The following is a 19489-nucleotide window of genomic DNA, read 5'->3' as shown; positions in this document are numbered from 1 at the left end:
TTTTGATTTGGTAGTTGTTGGCGTATCGGCTTCTGTGGCCATATTGCACCTCCCAAGGTTTTTGCAGTACTTTGATCCAAGCCCGAGGCGGGAATCGAACCCGCGACCTTTGGGTTGCCGGGCAGGTACTTTACCCACTCGGCTAGCCCGGTCGGCATATATGTTGTTTGTCTTGTTCTGGTATCAGTGTTGTTTACATCTTCCCTCAGTAACTATGTGGTAAAGTACACCCAATTTGCCAGCATTACCAGATATATCAATAAGGGTTTGCCAAGTTTCCTTTTTATTTTGCCTAATCATGCTTGTATAAGTGTTTCTCAAGGAGCAATAATTCTCCCTCCTGGGGTTTACTTCTACTGGTTCACCGGAGATTCTCCAGCTCAGGACACCACCAGGGGACTGCATTTTCTCTTGGTTGTTTTCTTTTCATGGATGCTTCTCTGGCTTTCCTGATTGTCTGTGTTAATTTTACAACCTGCTCATTCAGGCTGAGATGATTATAATTCTGTTGAGTAGTTCCCAGGAGTATGAGTTTAGAGTTTCTCTATATTTGTTCCAATTGGCCTTTTTTATATTGAATCTGATTATGTCATAGATTGAGTGTGGAACCTTATTCTTTTGGCAAGCCAGCTGAGAGGTGATGGCACAGTGGTCGGATGTAGTCCATGCCTCTTGCACTTTCCAGTTTATTAATTTATGAGCAATGGCTTGGGTGGCAGTTGTAATATCATTTTCACTCTCGTGCAGTGTATGATGTTGCAAGATTGTGCAGCTGGTCGATGCTGAGTGATGTGGTGGCCATAAAGTCCTCCATTTCCTGCCAAGTATGAGTGCCACTTGTGTCAATTTTATGACTATGTCATAGCGGTGACTTGCAGTTAGCATCCATGGATGCTATTATTCTATTGCCAGGTAGTGGGTTGAGAGCTGCTTGTAAGTACACAGCTCACATAATACTCGACTTATGGAAATTCAACTCTACATAAATTTTTGCCGGCCGGTGGAAACTTAAAAAAATCGTGGAAACGTATTTTACTTCCCACAGGAATAAATATCATGAAAATATCGTAATGTGAACCCAATAACACTTTTTTTTTTTTTTGTTAATTCGTTCCAAGACCGTGGAAGTTGAAATTTTCACTATATAACTAAGATATTTATCTCTCTAAAAGGTCATTTTTATAATGAAAATTGCACTACACTTTCATCATTATCACATGTTCCATTATAAAAATCAATTTTGAATGACTGTGATATTTTTCTAAAACACATTTCTGGAGGTCAGATCACTACCATAAAACAATAAAAACAATTTGCACTTTCTGGTTTATTGGGCTTTTCTGTTAGCACAATCTATTCTAAATTGGTAGTAAACTCTATCTTATTGCATTTGCGATAATACCGAAAACTGGAATTCTGTGGGTTTTTATGTTACGGTATTATGGTGAAATGAGTTCACCATAATACTGAAAACTGGAATTCTGTGGGTTTTTATGTTACGGTATTATGGTGAAATGAGTTCACCATAATACCGTAATACCCCTTCACTAAAATCTTTAATCATATAAAAAACATAAATAAAATTTCAGAATCTTCTCTTCATTCCTATTTGCTTATTACAATGGTGAAAGGAAAGGGACCAACGGAAAGTGCAAGTGCTGGCAGTGCTAGGAAATGAAACAAAATTGATTTAGAAATGAAGATGATTAAGAAGTACGAAGCAGGACAAAGTTTGTCATCTATTGCACAAAATTAGGTCTCGTTGTTTCAACAGTGAATACTATTTTAAAGGACAGTGCACATATAAAAGAACATGTTAAAGGATCAATGCATTTAAGATCAACAGTAATCACAAAACAGCGTTCAGGTGCTATATCGAAGATGGAAAAGCTATTAATAATATGGATGGAAAATCAGATTCAGAAGCAAGTGCCCCTGAGTCTAAAGGCCATTCAAGCAAAAGCAAGAAGTATTTATGAAGGTATGAAGGATAAGTATGGTGAACCCCAAGCCAAGTTCGTGGCAAGCAATGGGTGGTTTAATAGGTTCAAGTATCGCACTGGTTTCCAAAACATTAAAGTATGTGGTGAAGTCGCCAGTGCCAAGCTGCAGAGAAATTTTGTGATGTGTTGAAAAAAAAATCCTTCTAAATCTCCACAGTCCTCTACTTCCATAGCGGTGTGCTTATCAGCTGGAGAGTTAATTCTGGCAACAATGCTCAAAAAGTAAAACTTGCTAACATTATGCCTGTTTCCTCTCTCTTTTTGTAATTTTATAATTTTGAAATTTTTGTAATTTTGTACACTTTTGTAATTTTTCCTGCGCATGAAATAGAAAAATTGAACAAATAATTCTAATTACATGTTCATCGAGAATTGCACTCATCTCTGAATAGCACTCTGAGATGATGCCCTCGAACTGCACAATGGCCACAAGTACTCTCCTTTTGAGTGGGAAGAAAGTGCTAGGAAGAAAGTGCTCTTTATACAGTAACTACCCCATCCTATGTATATACAGTCTTGTTTGGCAATTATTTGCCAAACCCTGCATGTAACTGTGGCTATTATTTGAAAAACCCTGTATATACCCTGTTCAGATTTGAGCAGACCTTGATTTGGTACTGTATCTTAGATTAAATTCTGAGTTAAGTTGCTCCTTGGTCAAATAGTCCTGAAAATTTTTGTCATAGACTTCAGTTAAGATATCTTCCTTTGTTTTGTTATTTTTTTTTTAATGTCAAAGATTAATATGTTCAGTCCTCCGGTTTTAGCCTTTAGTCCTAAATTTGTGACTTCAGTACTGTCCCTAATCTTATCAGCATCTTTAGTCACTGTTGCCATTACCATCTCTGTAGTTTTTATTTTTCTTAGTCCCTTTATCTTAATTGTTTTAAAGTGAGGTTCAAGATTCTTGGTAATGGTCTGCTTTATGGCTTCAGTGAAGTCTGCTTACTAGACTCCGTTGGCTTAACGATTACATTTTCCTCCTTCTTATGTAGTTCAGTCTTAGATGAAGGTTTACTTGTCATGTGTTCGTGATGGGGGAACTTTAATGCCATTATTGATGCCTTTACTTAAATGCCGTTATTGAGTGTTGTTTTTTTGTTTGACACATTATTTCTTTGGCTTCTAATTTAGCTATGAACACTTCATTCTGAATGTGTAGAACAGTGACTGTCCTTTCAAGGGTGGTCCAATATTCAATGATCTGCTTTCTAACTGGGACTGTAATTCTACCAGTCTAAAATACTATTAATTTATCAAGCTCGAGTCTGACTTAATTAACTTTTTCCAGAGCAGAGCAAGTTTGTCTTCCATTATAGTATCTGCTTCCTATCCACTAGTTTTAGTATTTTCTTTGTTCTTTGGAGATTTAGTTTTGGATCTTGTCTTTATTTGTGCAGTTTTGCTTGAGGCAGGACCTGTTCTGCTCTCTTCTTCATCTATTGTTTCCCCATCGTTGTTTACTTTCTTTGGACTAATTACTGGATTCAGATTCTGAGTTTAATTTTCAGAATCTGAGGTCACATTTCCTATATCTTTCATTTTTCAATCTTTTCACTTCAGATTTACTGAATTTTGAGACATTGTGGTAGAAATTGGGAATTAAACTGTCTAATGATTCTATAAAAATTTGTGCACAAAATAATGCTGTCCTGTTGACAAATTTTGGCCACAAATAGTAAGTCCATGTGTGGATACGGATAGAAATTCCTACTGGTTAACTTGTGTATGTTTCAAGGTAGTATTCGACCTTGAAACTTACCACACCTATTACAAGCAATGTTATTTTTTTAACGAAGTCTACATCTACACTAAAGTCAGCCTTCAATGTGATGTGGGCATGGAAAGAGTGGCCTGTTAAGAAACAGGCAACCCTGATGCTGAAGCAATAGCAGCCAAGAAGGATTGCACCATTGCCACTGTATAGCGATTTAGTTTCACCAGATCTTATTAAATACTGAATGAAAATAACAATAACAGTGCTTATCTGATTAAACTTACCTTCTTGCACCAGATGGTGCTGAAGGATCCATGCTTAATAACAAAGTAAATGCTGGAAAACTGCTACAAATCCTGAACTTCCAACAATGGCCCTCTGTCTATGTCAAATATCTTTTGTTCTCCCTAGAATTTGGTGGTCCTCTGTATTCTATCAAGTGGAGCAACAGATCGCATGTTTAACCTTGTAACCGTCCACAGGAAGTGAGGGTAGTTATGCACTCATTTAAGCACATAAAATTCTAAGGCAGTGCATCCAGTTAATATGGGTGGTCCAGTGCAACACTGAGTCAGGTTGGTGTGACATAAACAATGAAAAATAAAATGAGAGTAGGAGTGCATTATACACTGAATGATTATGATAAGTACAACGAACAACTGTACAGAAAAACAGGGTTGGCTAGTATGTTAAACGTCCTATAATGGGGGGGGGGGGGTTATTGACTTTCCAAATATTGACTAGAACGTGTCGGTTGGCCACACACACAGACTAGCAAGTGTTGATTTATTGGATGACTGTTTCCTACAGCAGCATGTTAGAGAAGACACATGAAACAGTATTACTCTTGACCTAATTATCAGCAGTGAATATTTACATTTTAAAAATCTCCAGATAAGTGAACCACTAGGTGATCACAGTGTATTGATATAAAATTTACTTAAAGATGTAATTATCATTAATTACCATTAATAGAGTGGGCCAGTAAATTAGATTGTCTTATAATGGGAGATTTTAATTTCCCAGATACTGCCTGGAACTTGTGGGTTCCAGTCACTCACACACTAGCAAGGCTTTTGTTAATTTATTGGATGACTGTTTTCTACAGCAACATGTTTGGGAGGCAACTAGTAACACTCTTGATCTGATTATCAGTAGTGATAATCTGCAGATAAAGGAAACACTAGGTGGCAGGTAAAGGAAACACTAAGTGCTGATGTGGGATTTACTCAAAGAAGTAAAGGAAAGGTTTTTGCTTTCTTAAAGGTGACTACGTTGGTCTGGCACAGTGTTTAAATTCTATACAGTGGGACCAACTGATGATTACCAACAGCAAATTCTAAATGGGTAGAATTCAAAGAATTAATCTTGAAATCTATTAGGCTTTTCATACCAAATATGAAATATTGTTCAAAGTTTAGGCCTAAATGTATGTCAGATGAACTAATAAGACTTGTTGCGGAGATAAAAATTGCATGGGAAGCATATAAATTATCAGGTGATACAGAAGACTAGGGTAGATATAAACTAGTCTTAAAATCAAGTCACCATGGACTTTAGGCAGGTAAGGCAGATTCTGAGAAATCATTGGCACAGGATACAAAGAAAAACAGCAAAGACGTCTTTACTTATGTAAACACTAAAAGGAAGGGGAAGAATCACATAAATCCACTTAATATCAATTGTTCATGATCCTGATCAGGTCATTGACAAGGAGAAGTTTATCATATTCTACCACGGAACTAAATGATTGCGTAATATCTGAGACAGAAGTGGAAGAGAAATTGTTGAAGTTACATGCAAGTAAGGCAACATGGCTAAATGGGATAAATCAATTATATTAAGGAAGGCAGCAAAGGAGGAAAGCAAACACTCAGCTATAATTATAAGAGCAACTTTGGATTTAGGGGAAGTTCCCGTGGCCTGGAGATGTGTGAATGTATCCTAAATTCACAAAAGTGGATCAAAGAGTGACACAAGTAATTACAGACCTGTTATCTGTTAACTTCTGTTCCATGCAAAATAATGGAGTCACTGGTTAAAGAAGTACTGTAGGACCATCAAGACAGGTGTGCAGTTATATTTCAGTCACCACATGAGTTTGTCAAGGGGCAACCTTGTCTGACAATCTTGATTGGATACTATGATGCAGTCACAAAGGAACTTGATGAAAAAAATAATTTTTTTTCTCATATACTTGGATTTCAGGAAAGCTTCTGATACTGTTGCACATAAGAGATTACTGTACAAATTGGAACAGTGTGGCATTAAGGGAATGTTACTGCTATGTATAAAGGGAGGTTGACTGGGAGAAGACAGAGTTGCTATAATGGACGCTACTCTCCATGGACAATTGTATAAGTGGTTATTAATGAGCCCAACAACTAACTCAGGGTTTGGTGTTGGGCCCATTGTTGTTTTCTGTATTTATTAATGATATTGATGAGGGTGTACTAGACTTAATGTTTAAGTTCGCAGATGATTCACAGGTTGGCACGGTGGTTAATGACAGTCATCAGGGTGAACTACTGCAACAAGATTTAAAAAATTAGGAAGTTGGGTTAAGAAAAGGCAGTTGAGGTTTAACTTCAACGAATGCTAAGTACTGAATTTTGCCAGCAGGAATAAAAGAGGTGATTGCTACATTGTATAAGGCCACACTGACTATACAGGTCTGGAGGCCTGATTTTTGGAACAATGTTGAGATGCTGAAGCAAGTACCAAGACGGGCAATGAGACTCGTGAGGGGAACAAAGGGGTGCTCAGTAAGAAAGGGTTCAATTTTGCAAATTGAAGTGCCTGGAGACTAGGCAATTGCGAGGTGATCTGATTGAGGTATGTAAGGCTATGCATGGATTGAGCAAGCTCACTGCTGATGGAATTCTTCCTCTTGCTCAGACTACACACATAGGGAACATAAATTCAAATTGAGGAAGGATGGTTGCCAAATAAATGCTTGAAACTTTGTCTTTACCCAACAGGTGATGGTTGACTTCTGGAACAAACTTGCATCTGATGTTGTGGAATTGGATAGCTTGAATAAATTCAAGGAAGAACTAGACAACCTGTTGGAGGTGATGGATAGATGAAATGGGAAGGTGTTTTTTTTTTCCCTCCCCTTTTGACTGATGCTGTATAAGCTTGCTTTCTTGCTTCATTTGCCTATGCTAATATAATATTAAATACTGTTCATTTATGCATGTGAAATTAAGTATTTTGAATACAAAATTCAGCAACAGCTTTTATGTTATAGAATTAAGAACAGAAACTGCTGATAACTTACTAAGGCACATTGATACAAGAGGTAAAAGAAATGTACTACAAAGTAAATACCGAAGGCTGAATTAATATATTAATATTATTATTATTAAGGCTTTCATTAAGTCTGCCATATTATAAAGTTCGAAATGATCTAGTTTGCCAATTTGGCTGTAATGCTACTTTCAGAGTTAGTTTCTTTCTCCTCTCCCTGTTGTTACTCTAATAATTTCGAAAAAATTAATTTTACTCTAGTTTTAAAGTTACTCAAATGCAACTAATATAGATTTCCACTATGGTATTTTTATTTACCATAGTGGAAAATTCAAATGATGATCACATTCATCACTTGAATTTGTTACACACACGCGAGCACCGGCACAATCAAATTCACCATGGGGATTAAGAAAAATCAGTACAGTTAATGTCGTGAATAATCAATGTTGGTTTGGAATAATCAATGTGAGTTAGCATTAATAGAGGTATATGATGCAAGAAAGCAAGCTTATAAAGCATCAGTCAAAAAATAAAAAAAAAAGGAATTCCCCATTTCACCCATCCCATCACTCGAAATACTTCTCTAGTTCTACCTTGAACTAATTTCATTTGTTGACCTCCACTACAACAGATGGAAGTTTGTTCCAACTACCAACCACCTAAAGGCAAATTTCTGCACATCTATTCTACAGTCATTCCTCAATTTGATTTTATGTCCCCTCAGATGAGTAATCTGAGCAAGAGGAAGAATCTCAATAGCACTGAGCTTGCTCAAATCATTCAAGGCCTTATACATCTCAATTAGATCATATCACAGGTGGGTAGTCTCCAGCAGCTGCAAATTGTAGAATTTAAGCCTTCCTCGATAACACCAACCAACCCTTTGTTCCACTCAGCAATATCATTGCCCTTCTCTGTACTCGTTCCAGCAGCTATACATCCTTCATAAAATGAAGCCTCCAGACATGTACACAGTATTCAAGGTGTGGCCTGATCATTGCCTTATACAAGAGGACAATCAGCCCCTCATCCCTGCTAGCAAAATTTCTGCATATCGTTGACAAGACAACATGAGTTACTCTTGCAGATAGTCTGCACTGCTCAGAAAACTTCATGTCTGGCTGCACAATAACCCCCAGGTATTTTTCATTCTCCACTACCCTGAGTGTAGTAACACCCAGTTGATACGTTACACTGGAGTTACTACTACCCACATGCAGTATTTACATTTGTCAATGTTAAACTTCAGTTGTCACCCCTCACCCTATCTCCTCAACTTTTCCAGATCCTGTTGCAGTAGCATTCTATTGTTACTGTTATTAACAACTCTGCCAACCTTTGTATTGTCTTTCTACTGCCAATCTTTGTAATGTAAAACTTAGACATTAACCCTGATATACCTACATCAATATCATTGAAAAATACCAAAAACAACAATGGGCCCAACACCGAACCCCCTAGGGTACTCCACTAATAGCATTAGTCCAAGAAGAGCGGTGTCCATTGATAACCACTCTCTGTCTTCTCCCATTCAACCATCCTTTTATCGATTGTAGCAACTTGTCCTTAATGCCGCACTGCTCCAATATGTACAGCAGTCTTCCATGTGCCACAGTATCAAAAGCTTTCCTAAAATTCAAGTATATGATATCATAATTATTTTTTACATCCAGTTCCTTTGTGACGACCATCACAGTATCTAATCAAATTGGTGAGACATGACTTCCCCTTAACAAACCCATGCTGTGTCTGAACCAGTGACTCCATTATTTTCCATGAAACAGAAGTTAGACTAACAGGTCTTTAATTACTTGTGTCACCCTGTGTGAATTTGGGACAGATTTGCACATCTCCAGTCCATGGGGAACTTCCCTGATTTCAAGGAAGCTTTCATAATTATGGCTAAGGGTTTGATTACTTCCTTTGCTGCTTCTTTTAATATAACTGGATAGATGCCATCCACCCCAGGTGCCTTATGTTCAATTTCAAGTGTTTCTCCTCCACTTTGCTCTTAGTTATTACAAAACCATTTAGTTCCCTGCCACAGTTTGATATGCTTCTGGCCTCCACTTCCTTATAGACCTCTTCATGTGTGAATGCATATGTAACATACTCACTGAGTTTCTCAGCTACCTCAGCAGATTTATCAACAATCAAATGGCTGATGTCAAGTGGACCAATCCGATTCATCCCCTTCCTTCTAGAGTTTACATAAGTAAAGAACTCTTTGCATCCTTGGCCAAAGATTTCTCATGATCTGCCTTTGATTGCCTAATGCCTTTTGTGATTGGATTACAGAATGTCTTATATCTACCACAGGCATCAGTGTCTCCTGATAATTTGTATGTGTCCCATGCATTTTTCTTCTCTGCCACAAGTTTCATTAGGTCATCTGTCATCAATTTAGGCCTTTTTTTTGTTATTTTGTTTTTTTGAGACGCATTAGCAACTAAGGCCATATTGCTCCGGGATATGCGGTGGTCATTCCTTGACCTTTCTGCATCCCCCGTATTTGGTGGTGACGGGCTCGAACCCCGGTCTAATCAAGAAGCGTCTGCTACGCACTGCTGCTCCTTCCCAACTGGCTACGGAGGGGCCTAATTTAGGCCTAAACCTTGAACAGTATTTCTTAGTTAGCATGAAAATTTAGTAGCTTCCAAGATTAATTCTTTGACTGCTTCCCATTTAGAATTTTCTGTTGGTAACATCATCAGTTGGTCTCACTGTATAGAATTTAAAAAATCTCAGAGACCACTGTAATCACCTTTACGAAAGCAAAAACCCTTCCCATTAACCCCTGATGGTAGTTACATCTTTAAGTAAATCCCACATCAGTACGCTGTGATCACTGCCATCTAGTGGTTCCTTTATCTGTAATATATCTGTTCCTTTATCTGTAGATTCGTAATGCTTGAAGAATCACTGCTGATAATCAGATCAAGAGTAATACTCCCTCTGCTTGCCTCTCAAACATGCTTCTGTAGAAAATAATCATCCAATAAATCCACAAAATTCTTGCTAGTGCCTGAGTGACCAATGCACAAGTTCTAGTCTATATCTGGGAAGTTAAAATCCCCTGTTATGCGACAATCTGATTTACTGGCCCACTCTATTTCCCTGTACAGTTGTTCATTCTACCATCAGATCATTAAGCCTATAACATACTCCTACTCTCAACTTGATTTTTGCAGTGCTTACGTCACACCAAACTGACTCAACACTGCACTGTTACCCATGTCAACTGGATGCACTTCCTTAGATTTTGTGTTCCTTAACTAAGAGCATCATCCCCTCCTCCCCTTCTATCCTGTCTATCCTTTCTGTATACATTGTACTCCCCAAATTCCAATACTGCATTCCTTATCTCTGTGTGACACCATGACTCTGATATCACAACATCAGCCTTTGATGTCTACACCAGCACCTCAATACATCAAATTTATTTACTATACTCCTAGCATTGGTGTACCTGCAAGTATACATGCATCTATTCCTAATCTTAGTTACTCTAACACAACCCATGTATTTACTTGTTCCATGATGACTTCCAGCAGCCCTTGAAATCTCCAGTACCTCGCTTTCCAGGCTGCTGCTCTTTCCAATAGAAGCAGTGCAAGAATCACTTTCATCTCTGTCTGTGGCTACCATTAATCTATTAGTCTGTGAATCTCCTCAATCTAATAGTTTTCCAATCCATCTAAAACTGCCTCGATAGCATCATCAAATAATCTTGCACTCTTTCTATTTAAGTGTATCCCATCCCTGTGAAACAATCTCTTCTGTTAACAAGCACAGACCACGCTGAGGAAAAATTCTGCTCCATGAGCTTTGCACAATCTCTCCAGAGTCGAATTGATTGACAAGGCTCTCATCGTATAGTCCCTTCTATCTCTGGGCAGAATTGCAGACATCCAAATTTAACCCTAATTTGCAACTTATTTTCAACTTTGACCTCGTACTTGTTAAGTAAGTCTGCAGATATCCTACTCTTAATGTCATTAGTGCCAACATGTACAACAATATCACACTTTGTTCCCTAAAAGATGATATCTGCATTACAACATCATCAACTTTTGCACATACCCTGGTCCTATTCCACCTAACATTTTGCACAATATATTCCCCATTTCCCTGACACCGACAATAACTAACTCCTGTGGAACTAGCACATTCTGCCCTGAAGGTTGCTGCTGTGTTGCCTGATGATCAGGTGCAAGCTCTAGCATTGATGTGGGCAGCTAAGAGCTTGCTGGGTCCCCCAATTTAAGTCCTTCGAGGGCATCTACCCTGTTCTTCAAGGTCTCATAAAGGTCCATAACAATGCTGAGGTGGTGCCTAACTTCTTCACACTCCTTACATCAAGGAAACACAAAGACATCCCCCTTTACAATATCATGTCCCATTCCAGAAAGTTCACAAACATTTCACAAGTTGCACAATTTTTTAGGCTGTGACGCATCATTGTCTTTCTATACATTAAAATAATTTTCTTCCTAGTGATATTTATTCAGCCAATGGGAGAAGAGAGATGCGGGTTATGTGGTAATATGTAATAAATACTAAAATATGTAACAGAAGATTACTGTGGTAAAACAAGCTTCTGTTTAAGTGTGGTCACATGCTATGTTTATCTAACATGACCATGAGGTACCATTCTTGATTTCCATATGTAAAGTATTTATATATTCATTCCAGACGAAGAGACATGCACAGTGTTGAAAGCTTCTATAAGTATTTTATTTTACTTTATCAAAAGATTCTTGTGCAGCGAGCATAGGGCAAAGCCTCCTAGTTATTATTATAATATTATTATTTCTTCCTGATTGGGGGTTCCAAATCATGACAGGGTGGTTGTTATTATGTCTGGTGTTACTGTTGGTCGAGGAACTCTCTGACTATCCTACAGGTGTTCAGGATTGCGATATTCGCTGGGAGACCTAGCGCTGCTAGGCTGTTATGTAGGGTCTTTGGCACCATATCTGTGGTTGACACAATGATTGGTATGGCCATTACTTGTTGTTATTATTATTATTATTAGCCATATGGCGCAAGGAAGCCTGAGACTTATGCTGCACCAGCCAAAAAAAAAATTCTGAGATACCCTGAGAGGGAGAGAGAGAGAGAGTCAGAAATAGAAGGGAATCACCAATAAAGAGAAGTTGTTGTTGTTGTTGTTTAAGGGCTTTACAGTGCAAGGACAGAAAGGGCCATAATGCGCCTAACTATGGTGATGTTAAATACATAGTTCTATCTGTATAGATGTTATTCAAGTTTATATCGTGTTGTATAGTTTTATCTGTTTGAGGAAATCAAAAATTTTGGTTACATGTGGTGTGTCTGCTAGTAGGTCAGAAATGCTGAGAGAGGTGTTTGTCGTGGGAAATGAGATAAACATAGCTTGTCATTCAGTAGTGTACTTGGGACAATCAATAAGTAGATCATGGACAGTGAGCTGAGTTTTGTAGTTTGTACACAGTGGTGGGTCAGTGGCTGCAAGCAAATAAAGATGTGTCAGGTGCACGTGGCCCATCCTTAATCAGGCTAATACGACTTCTCCATGTCGGTTCTCACGTATACTAGATCTCCATGGTTTTAGATCTTTTTTTTTACCAAGTAAAGAAAGAGAAGAGATATTCAGCTCAGGACTCTGGGTGTGCGAAGCCCATACTCACCAGATGTGACCCCCTGGGATAAAAATCGCCCCTTCACTTCTCCCCTGAGCCACAGCACTCCAGCTACTTTGTGCACATTGCTTTTCTGCTCTAGTCTGGGGCATTAATTAACAATAAAAATGAATAAGGTTAATAAATTTAATTGATTAATTTACTATACTATACTTCACTATACAATACTATACTAAGCTAATGCAGTAATGCGCATCCACTATGTCATCATCATCAGCCATTTTCAATCCACTGCAGGATGAAGGCCTCTCCAGCACCTTCTGTTTTGAGCACTGGCCATCCATTTACTACCCAAAAACTCATGAATTTCATCTATCCATCTCTGCCTTTGTCTTCCAGGTTTTCTTCTAGCTCCTCTTGGATACCATTCTGTTATTTTCTTAGTCCATCTGTCATCATGTCTTCGAGCTATGTGTCCTGCCCAAGACCATTTTAGTTCTTTAGTTTTTATAAGAATGTCCTTTACTTGAGTTTGCTGCCTAATCCATATGTTTCTCTTCTTATCTAACAGTCTGATTCCCAATATAATTCGTTCCATTCTTCGCTGTGTAGTTCTCAGCTTCTCTCCCATTCTTTTGGTGAGTGCCCAAGTTTCACTTCCATAAGTCATGGTGGGGAGTATACATTGGTTCATTATTTTACATTTCAGACACACTGGGATATTGCTCTTCAGTATGTGACTATATTTCCTGAATGCTATCCATCCAAAATTTATTCTTCTCTTGACTTCCAGCCATTTATAATTATTACAGCTAATTACTTGTCCCAGATAAGAATATGACTCCACCTTTTCAATTACTGCTCCTTCAATCATTATATCCCTTTCTATGACATACTTGTTCATCATTACTTTTGTTTTAACCATATTCATCTTTAGTCCAAAATCCTTACTAACTGTGCATAACTGATTAAGATTTTCTTCTAATTCTTTGGGATCGTGGCTTATGACCACAATGTCATCTGCAAATCGTAAATGGTTTAGGTACTATCCGTTCACATTGACTCCTTTCTGCGACCAGTCTAATCTTCTGAAAGCTTCCTCAAGGGCAGCAGTAAACAGCTTCGGAGATATTGTGTCTCCTTGTCGAACTCCTTTCTCGATTTTAAATTTCCTACTGTCTTTGTCTAGTCTAATAAAGGAGGTAGCATTCTCATATATTTTCTTCAAAATCATAATATGTGGGGTATCTATGCCTTGTCTTTCCAGTGCCCGAAACATGCCTTATGCTGTATAGAGTCAAATGCCTTTTCATAATCCACAAATGCCAGGCATAATGGTGTTTTATATTCATTTTGTTTCTCCATTAGCTGTGATATTATGTGAAGGTGATCCATAGTTGAGAATCCCGTCCTAAAGCCAGCTTGCTCTTTCAGTTGATTCTCATCAAGTATTCTTTCTAATCTGTTAGTAATGACTCTTGTGAACAACTTGTAGATGTGGGATAACAAGCTAATTGGTCTATAATTTCCAATTTATCTCCTTTCTTATGCAGCAAAACTATGATTGCATTATTCCACTGCTTAGGCATCACACCTTTTCTAATGCACTTTGTGAAGAGCCTTGCCAGTTTTTGTATTATGTCTCTTCCTCCCAATTTTAACAACTCTACAGTAACTTCATCTTCCCCCGGGGCTTTCTGATTCTTCATTTTCTTCAATGCATGTTCTACCTCATCAGGAAGAATATCGGGTATGTCATATGTGTTGCTGCTTTGCAATCCATCTTCCCCACTGCTGGCATCATTCCCTCGCTCCTTGTATAATTCTCTATAGTAGTCTTCTGCTATTTGAATTATGCCTTCTCTGCTGTTTATAAGTACACCATTGCTATTCTTCAGTTTCAGTATCATTTGTCTTTCTGCATTACTGCTCATGGCTGCTGATTTAAATCCTTTGTTTTCCCTTAATCCTTGTTCTACTTTTCTTGTGTTAAATCTTCTTATGTCCTCTCTGAGTCTCTTTCTAATGGCTTTGCATAACTCAGTATACTCAATTTTCTCCCTGTCAGTGTTTTTCTTGCTATTCATTTGTCGTCTTCGGTTCATCATGACAAGTGTTTCTTGACTAATTTTTTCTTCTTTGGATTTCCCTTTCCCTATAGGTTTCTTGGGCTTTATCACTTTCAGAAAGTTGTAATATTCCTCATCGATATCTTGGACCTGAGCAGTCTGCAGAAGCTCAAACGTGTTCTTAAGTTCCAGTACATACTGCTTTTTCTCCTCCTCTGTTATCTCAAAGACCTTTGTATTATTTACTCGAGTCAGTTTTTTTCCTTTCCTTTCCTACATCTATATCAAGTGTACATCTTACCATTTTGTGATCACTTCCAACATTTACCTTATTCAGGACAGTAACATCATTCACAATATATCTTCTGTTAGTGAGGATGAAGTCGATTTCATTAGTTGTTAATCCATTTGGACTCTTCCATGTCCACTTTCTGTTCACCCTTTTCTTGAAAAAAGTGTTCATTACTGACAGTCCTTGAGATTCTGCAAATTCCACATGTCTTTCACCAATTCCAAAATTTCCTATAGTTCCTCTTTCTGCGCTGTTTTGCCTTTTTCCAACCTTAGCATTAAGGTCCCCCATAATAATAGTGTAGTGGGTTTTCTGCTCATCTAGAAGACTCTCAATTTCGGTGTACATTTCTTCAACCTCTTCATCATCATGGCTCAATGTTGGTGCATAAATCATTATAACCTTTAGCTTGTACCTCTTAAAAATCTTGAGAATTAGTCTTGACACCCTTGGTGATGTACTTTTGAATTCCAAAATGTTGTTTTTAAAATCTTTATGGACCAGAAACCCAACTCCACCTTTACTCCTTTCACTGTTTCCACTGGTGTACAGCAGATTTCCACTTGATAAACTTATAAGCGATTCATTTCTTCTTCTTGTTTCAGCCAAACCGATGATATTCCAATTCACATTTTCTAATTCCTTTCCCAGCTCTAATATCCTGTCTTCACCGATGAGTGATCTTACGTTATAACAGGCCAAGTTCAGTTTCTGTGCATGGCAGCCTGGTCGTACCCAGAGATTCTTAGCACCCTCTGCTTCCACTCTGATCCTCTCGCTGCCGTAAGAGGGAGAGTGAAAGCTGCTGGAGACTGAGGGCCATTTGCTTTGTTGTGCTGTCATATGCTGGAGGGTTTGGTCTTTTCCACTTCACGCTGACCAGGCGTCTTGAAGAGAACCACTCTACACGTCCATTGCCACCTAAGTGACGTAACAGGGCTTACCATCAAGAAGGTGTGAATGAGTGGATTTTAGGGAGGCAGGCCAACCGGACTTCTCCTAAATCTTCTGTAATAGAGAGATATTGGATCCATCAGTGTTTTAGGCTGCGTGTCTGATAACACACAGGATAACTTTTCTCCTCTAAGCCGCTCCACTATGTAGTTTTATGTTATACCTTGACTATCAAGTTTGAGATATACGTTATTAAGTTACGCTATACTGTAACGATCACAATATTAAATTAATTATATCTTTAGCTAAATACAAAAGATATAACCCCAAAAAGTGATTAAAACTTTCAAAATACTTATTTATTACAATTAAAACACTATTCTTCTGTGCTACTGGTTATGCTATGGTTAAAAAGGCCTATGCGCTCTGGATTCATACTAAGTAAAATAAATTAAGGCTTTCTCAGAGTGAATTGTAACAGGTTTAATAAATATACATAGAAACATACAAAGCTTTCGGTTGGTTAGACAACCTTCTTCAGTTGAAACAAAAACATAAAATGACAGTTAGAATGGAGGCGTGTACTGCCAATCTGATATGTGAAGCACGTGGCTAATTGTTTAAGGTTGAAGCCTGTGGCTGTGACGTATGTGGACGTGGCCAGCGCTTGTCAATGGACAGGACTATTGCTTCGGTGATAGGGTGGACTTGACAACCACTGTTCCTGTTCATTGAGGTATTGGAGCATTTGATGTTTAACGATTCCAACCAAGTGCGGCGCAGATAATGGGGGGACTTATCCACAATCACGACATCGCGGTGTGGGTCAATGTCGTGGTGGGTTGCCCAGACGTGCTGAGCAATAGCTGAGTGCTCCACATCCGCCAAACGGATTGCCCTCTTGTGTGTGGAAAGGCGTTTTACTTCGGGGAAACCGGAAGGCGGTTCGAAAAATGCCTTTCCGAACACAAGCAGGCGATCCGTTTGGCGGATGTGGAGCACTCAGCTTTGTATATTTCTATGTATATTTATTAAACCTGTTACAATTCGCTCTGAGAAAGCCATAATTTCTTTTACTAAGTGGTTATGCTATGATATTCCAGCAAAACAACAATATGATAGTGGTAGAAGTAGTGAGCTGCAACTTAAAGTCACTAGCTAAATTTAAAAAATATGCTAACCAATGCTACTAAGCCTATTTAATCTATTTGTAAAACACAGATAGATACGTGAACTAATCAAAAATACAATAATATACAAAAGATGTATGCTCAAAAGGTGATTAAAACCTTCAAAATACTTATTACAATTTAAACCCTTACTTATTACAATTTAAACCCTACTATTCTTCTGAGCTACTGGTTACGCTACGATATTCCCGCCAAAAAGCCGGAATGACAGTGGTAAGAGTAGAAAGTTCTAACTTACAAAATCACTAGCTAACTTTAAAAAAATAAGCTAACGAATGCTACTAAGCCTATTTAATTAATTTGTAAAACACGAATTAATACGTTAACTAATCAAAAATATGATAAAATTTCAAGGAAAACTTATCCGTTTGCAGCAGCTACAGAAGTCTACGTCTTATCAGGTGACACTGGAAGCCAATTCGAGTTGAGGGAGGGTACCAACAACAGTTATGCAGATGGCACCCTCAGAAGACACAAACACACACACATAGGAATATACATTTAAACTGATAAAAGGATGGTTGCAGAACAAATGTGTGAAAGTTTGCATTTAGCTAGACAGTAGTTGATCGTTAGAAAGTTTATTGCAAAATTGAATGATTTGAGTTAATTGCAAATGAACAGGGTAAAAAAAAATTTTTTTTTTTTTTTTTTTGATGTGTCGATAAACATACAGTATGGTGGACTTTTAGTATGGCCTTAACTACCAACAGAATTATTTTACAGAACAAATATGATGAAGAAAAACAGCCCAACCAATCATACTGGCTTTCACTACAACAGGGCAAAAATTAAAGTTTCATGGAGAGCATTTGTAATTGGTTTCTTATATGGAACACAGCAAACTTTATCCTACTTTAACTGTCCAGGGCACAAAAAATAAATGAATATTGTTCATTCCTGAAAATATTATCTTATGGAGCACTGTTTTCAAGCAAAATGTTTGCATGTTCTTGGGCTGTTTTACTTCACATCTCAGGAATTTATGATCTGTGGTGTTTCTTAAAACTTGTGTTGCTTCAGTATGTTGCTAATAAAGAAATTTCAAAGGATTTTTAATTTTCACAGTTTAATTACCAGCGGACCATCCATCATGGCATGAAACTGAGTGGCATCAGCTGCTGTGGGAAGACAGCACTATATGAATTAAACACTAACAAACAATGTAAACACAATGGTATTTTCTTCAGGTGATGAGTTTACTGCAGATTTGCTGTTCCAGAAGACTCCTTCTTTTACTGTTTAATCTAGACCTTCATTAATATCAATATTGCAAGGTGTGTATGTATGTGTGTGTGGGTAATAGAGAGAGAGAGAGAGAACATGCACAAGCAGAATGAGATGCAATTTATATGCCATTATTATATTCATTATCATTACTTTTTATTTAACGTTTATTATTAATAGTTACCAGTGTTGATAGTTACTCTCTATCTTTACCTGTGGTATATCTTTTTGTCGATCATCAATAGATACTAAGCAAGCATCTTGGCATGAGAGCACTTCCTTGAGAATTGTTAAAGTCTGGTTTAAAGCATTGGCAGGTCCAAGGTTAGATGGTGGATTTTCTAGTCTTTCTAAAAGCTGACTACAATGGCATGATAGACTATTATAAAACATCTTTTGGCTCAGCACAAACATTTCTTCCAGAATAGTTAAAAGTAAAGCTTCGGTATTCAATACTTGCCTATTTCAAATGAAAATTTCTTCCATTAATTTTGACTCTAAAATGAATTAAATGATACTTAACTGGTCTTCTATAAGTATAAAAGCAATGAAAAATATTTTTACCCACAGACATTATGAAACTTTAATACAGAATCAGAATTGGAATCAATTTAATTAGTAGGATACTGCAACATGTTGATTTTGAGTTATAAATTTTTAATTCACTTTCAATGTTTATTAATAATTCTAGAATAATTTCTAGAATGCTAGAAAAGTTTCTAGAATTCAAGAATTATGATGTGTTAGTGAATTGGTATAGCATAAATTTCATCAGCTAGCAGTGTGTCATTTCTTGATTGAAGGTTTTTTTTTTTCTTTTTTTGTTACATAAGAAAAATAGGTGAAATCAACACTGATTTTTTTTTTTTTTTTTTTGTATTATTCTCTCTGTGAAGTTCATATGACAGCTTTCAGTTCTGCTATCATTTGAAAGCAAATGATAGCCAAAAAAAAAAAAAATAAATAAATAAAATAATAATAAATTTGGTTTTGTGGATAAGATAATGAAAAATGTACAATGGAAACTAGAAGTGTAATGGATTAATTCAAATCACACTTGAAAAATTTCACATCAAGTAAACAGGAAGTTAGCTTAGCTCTTTCTCTTGTAAAAAATATTTCTCCAAATGTCCAAAATTAAATGCTGAAAAGTAAATGCTGAATCCACAAGACCTCGAACTCAATAATGATCACTTTTCTTAGTGCATCATAGTATCC

At 37.4% G+C, this 19489-nt stretch overlaps 1 protein-coding gene across 3 annotated transcripts in view; it reads right to left on the bottom strand.

Annotated features, from left to right (window-relative positions):
- Cog6 (conserved oligomeric Golgi complex subunit 6) overlaps positions 1–19489 on the bottom strand; it is a 439606-nt gene that overhangs the window by 95881 nt on the left and 324236 nt on the right. For all 3 annotated transcript variants that reach the window (XM_090377892.1, XM_090377894.1, XM_090377893.1), the window contains one exon: positions 18485–18731. In XM_090377892.1, coding sequence (XP_090234018.1) covers positions 18485–18731 — 247 coding nt within the window. The remainder of the gene's footprint in view (positions 1–18484; positions 18732–19489) is intronic.

Source organism: Mastigoproctus giganteus, chromosome 7, assembly GCF_048544385.1.
Source record: "Mastigoproctus giganteus isolate SK-2022 chromosome 7, ASM4854438v1, whole genome shotgun sequence".
NCBI classification, from domain to species: domain Eukaryota; kingdom Metazoa; phylum Arthropoda; class Arachnida; order Uropygi; family Thelyphonidae; genus Mastigoproctus; species Mastigoproctus giganteus.
Note: the sequence above shows the minus strand (reverse complement) of the source record. Positions and strands in the feature narration are given on the sequence as shown.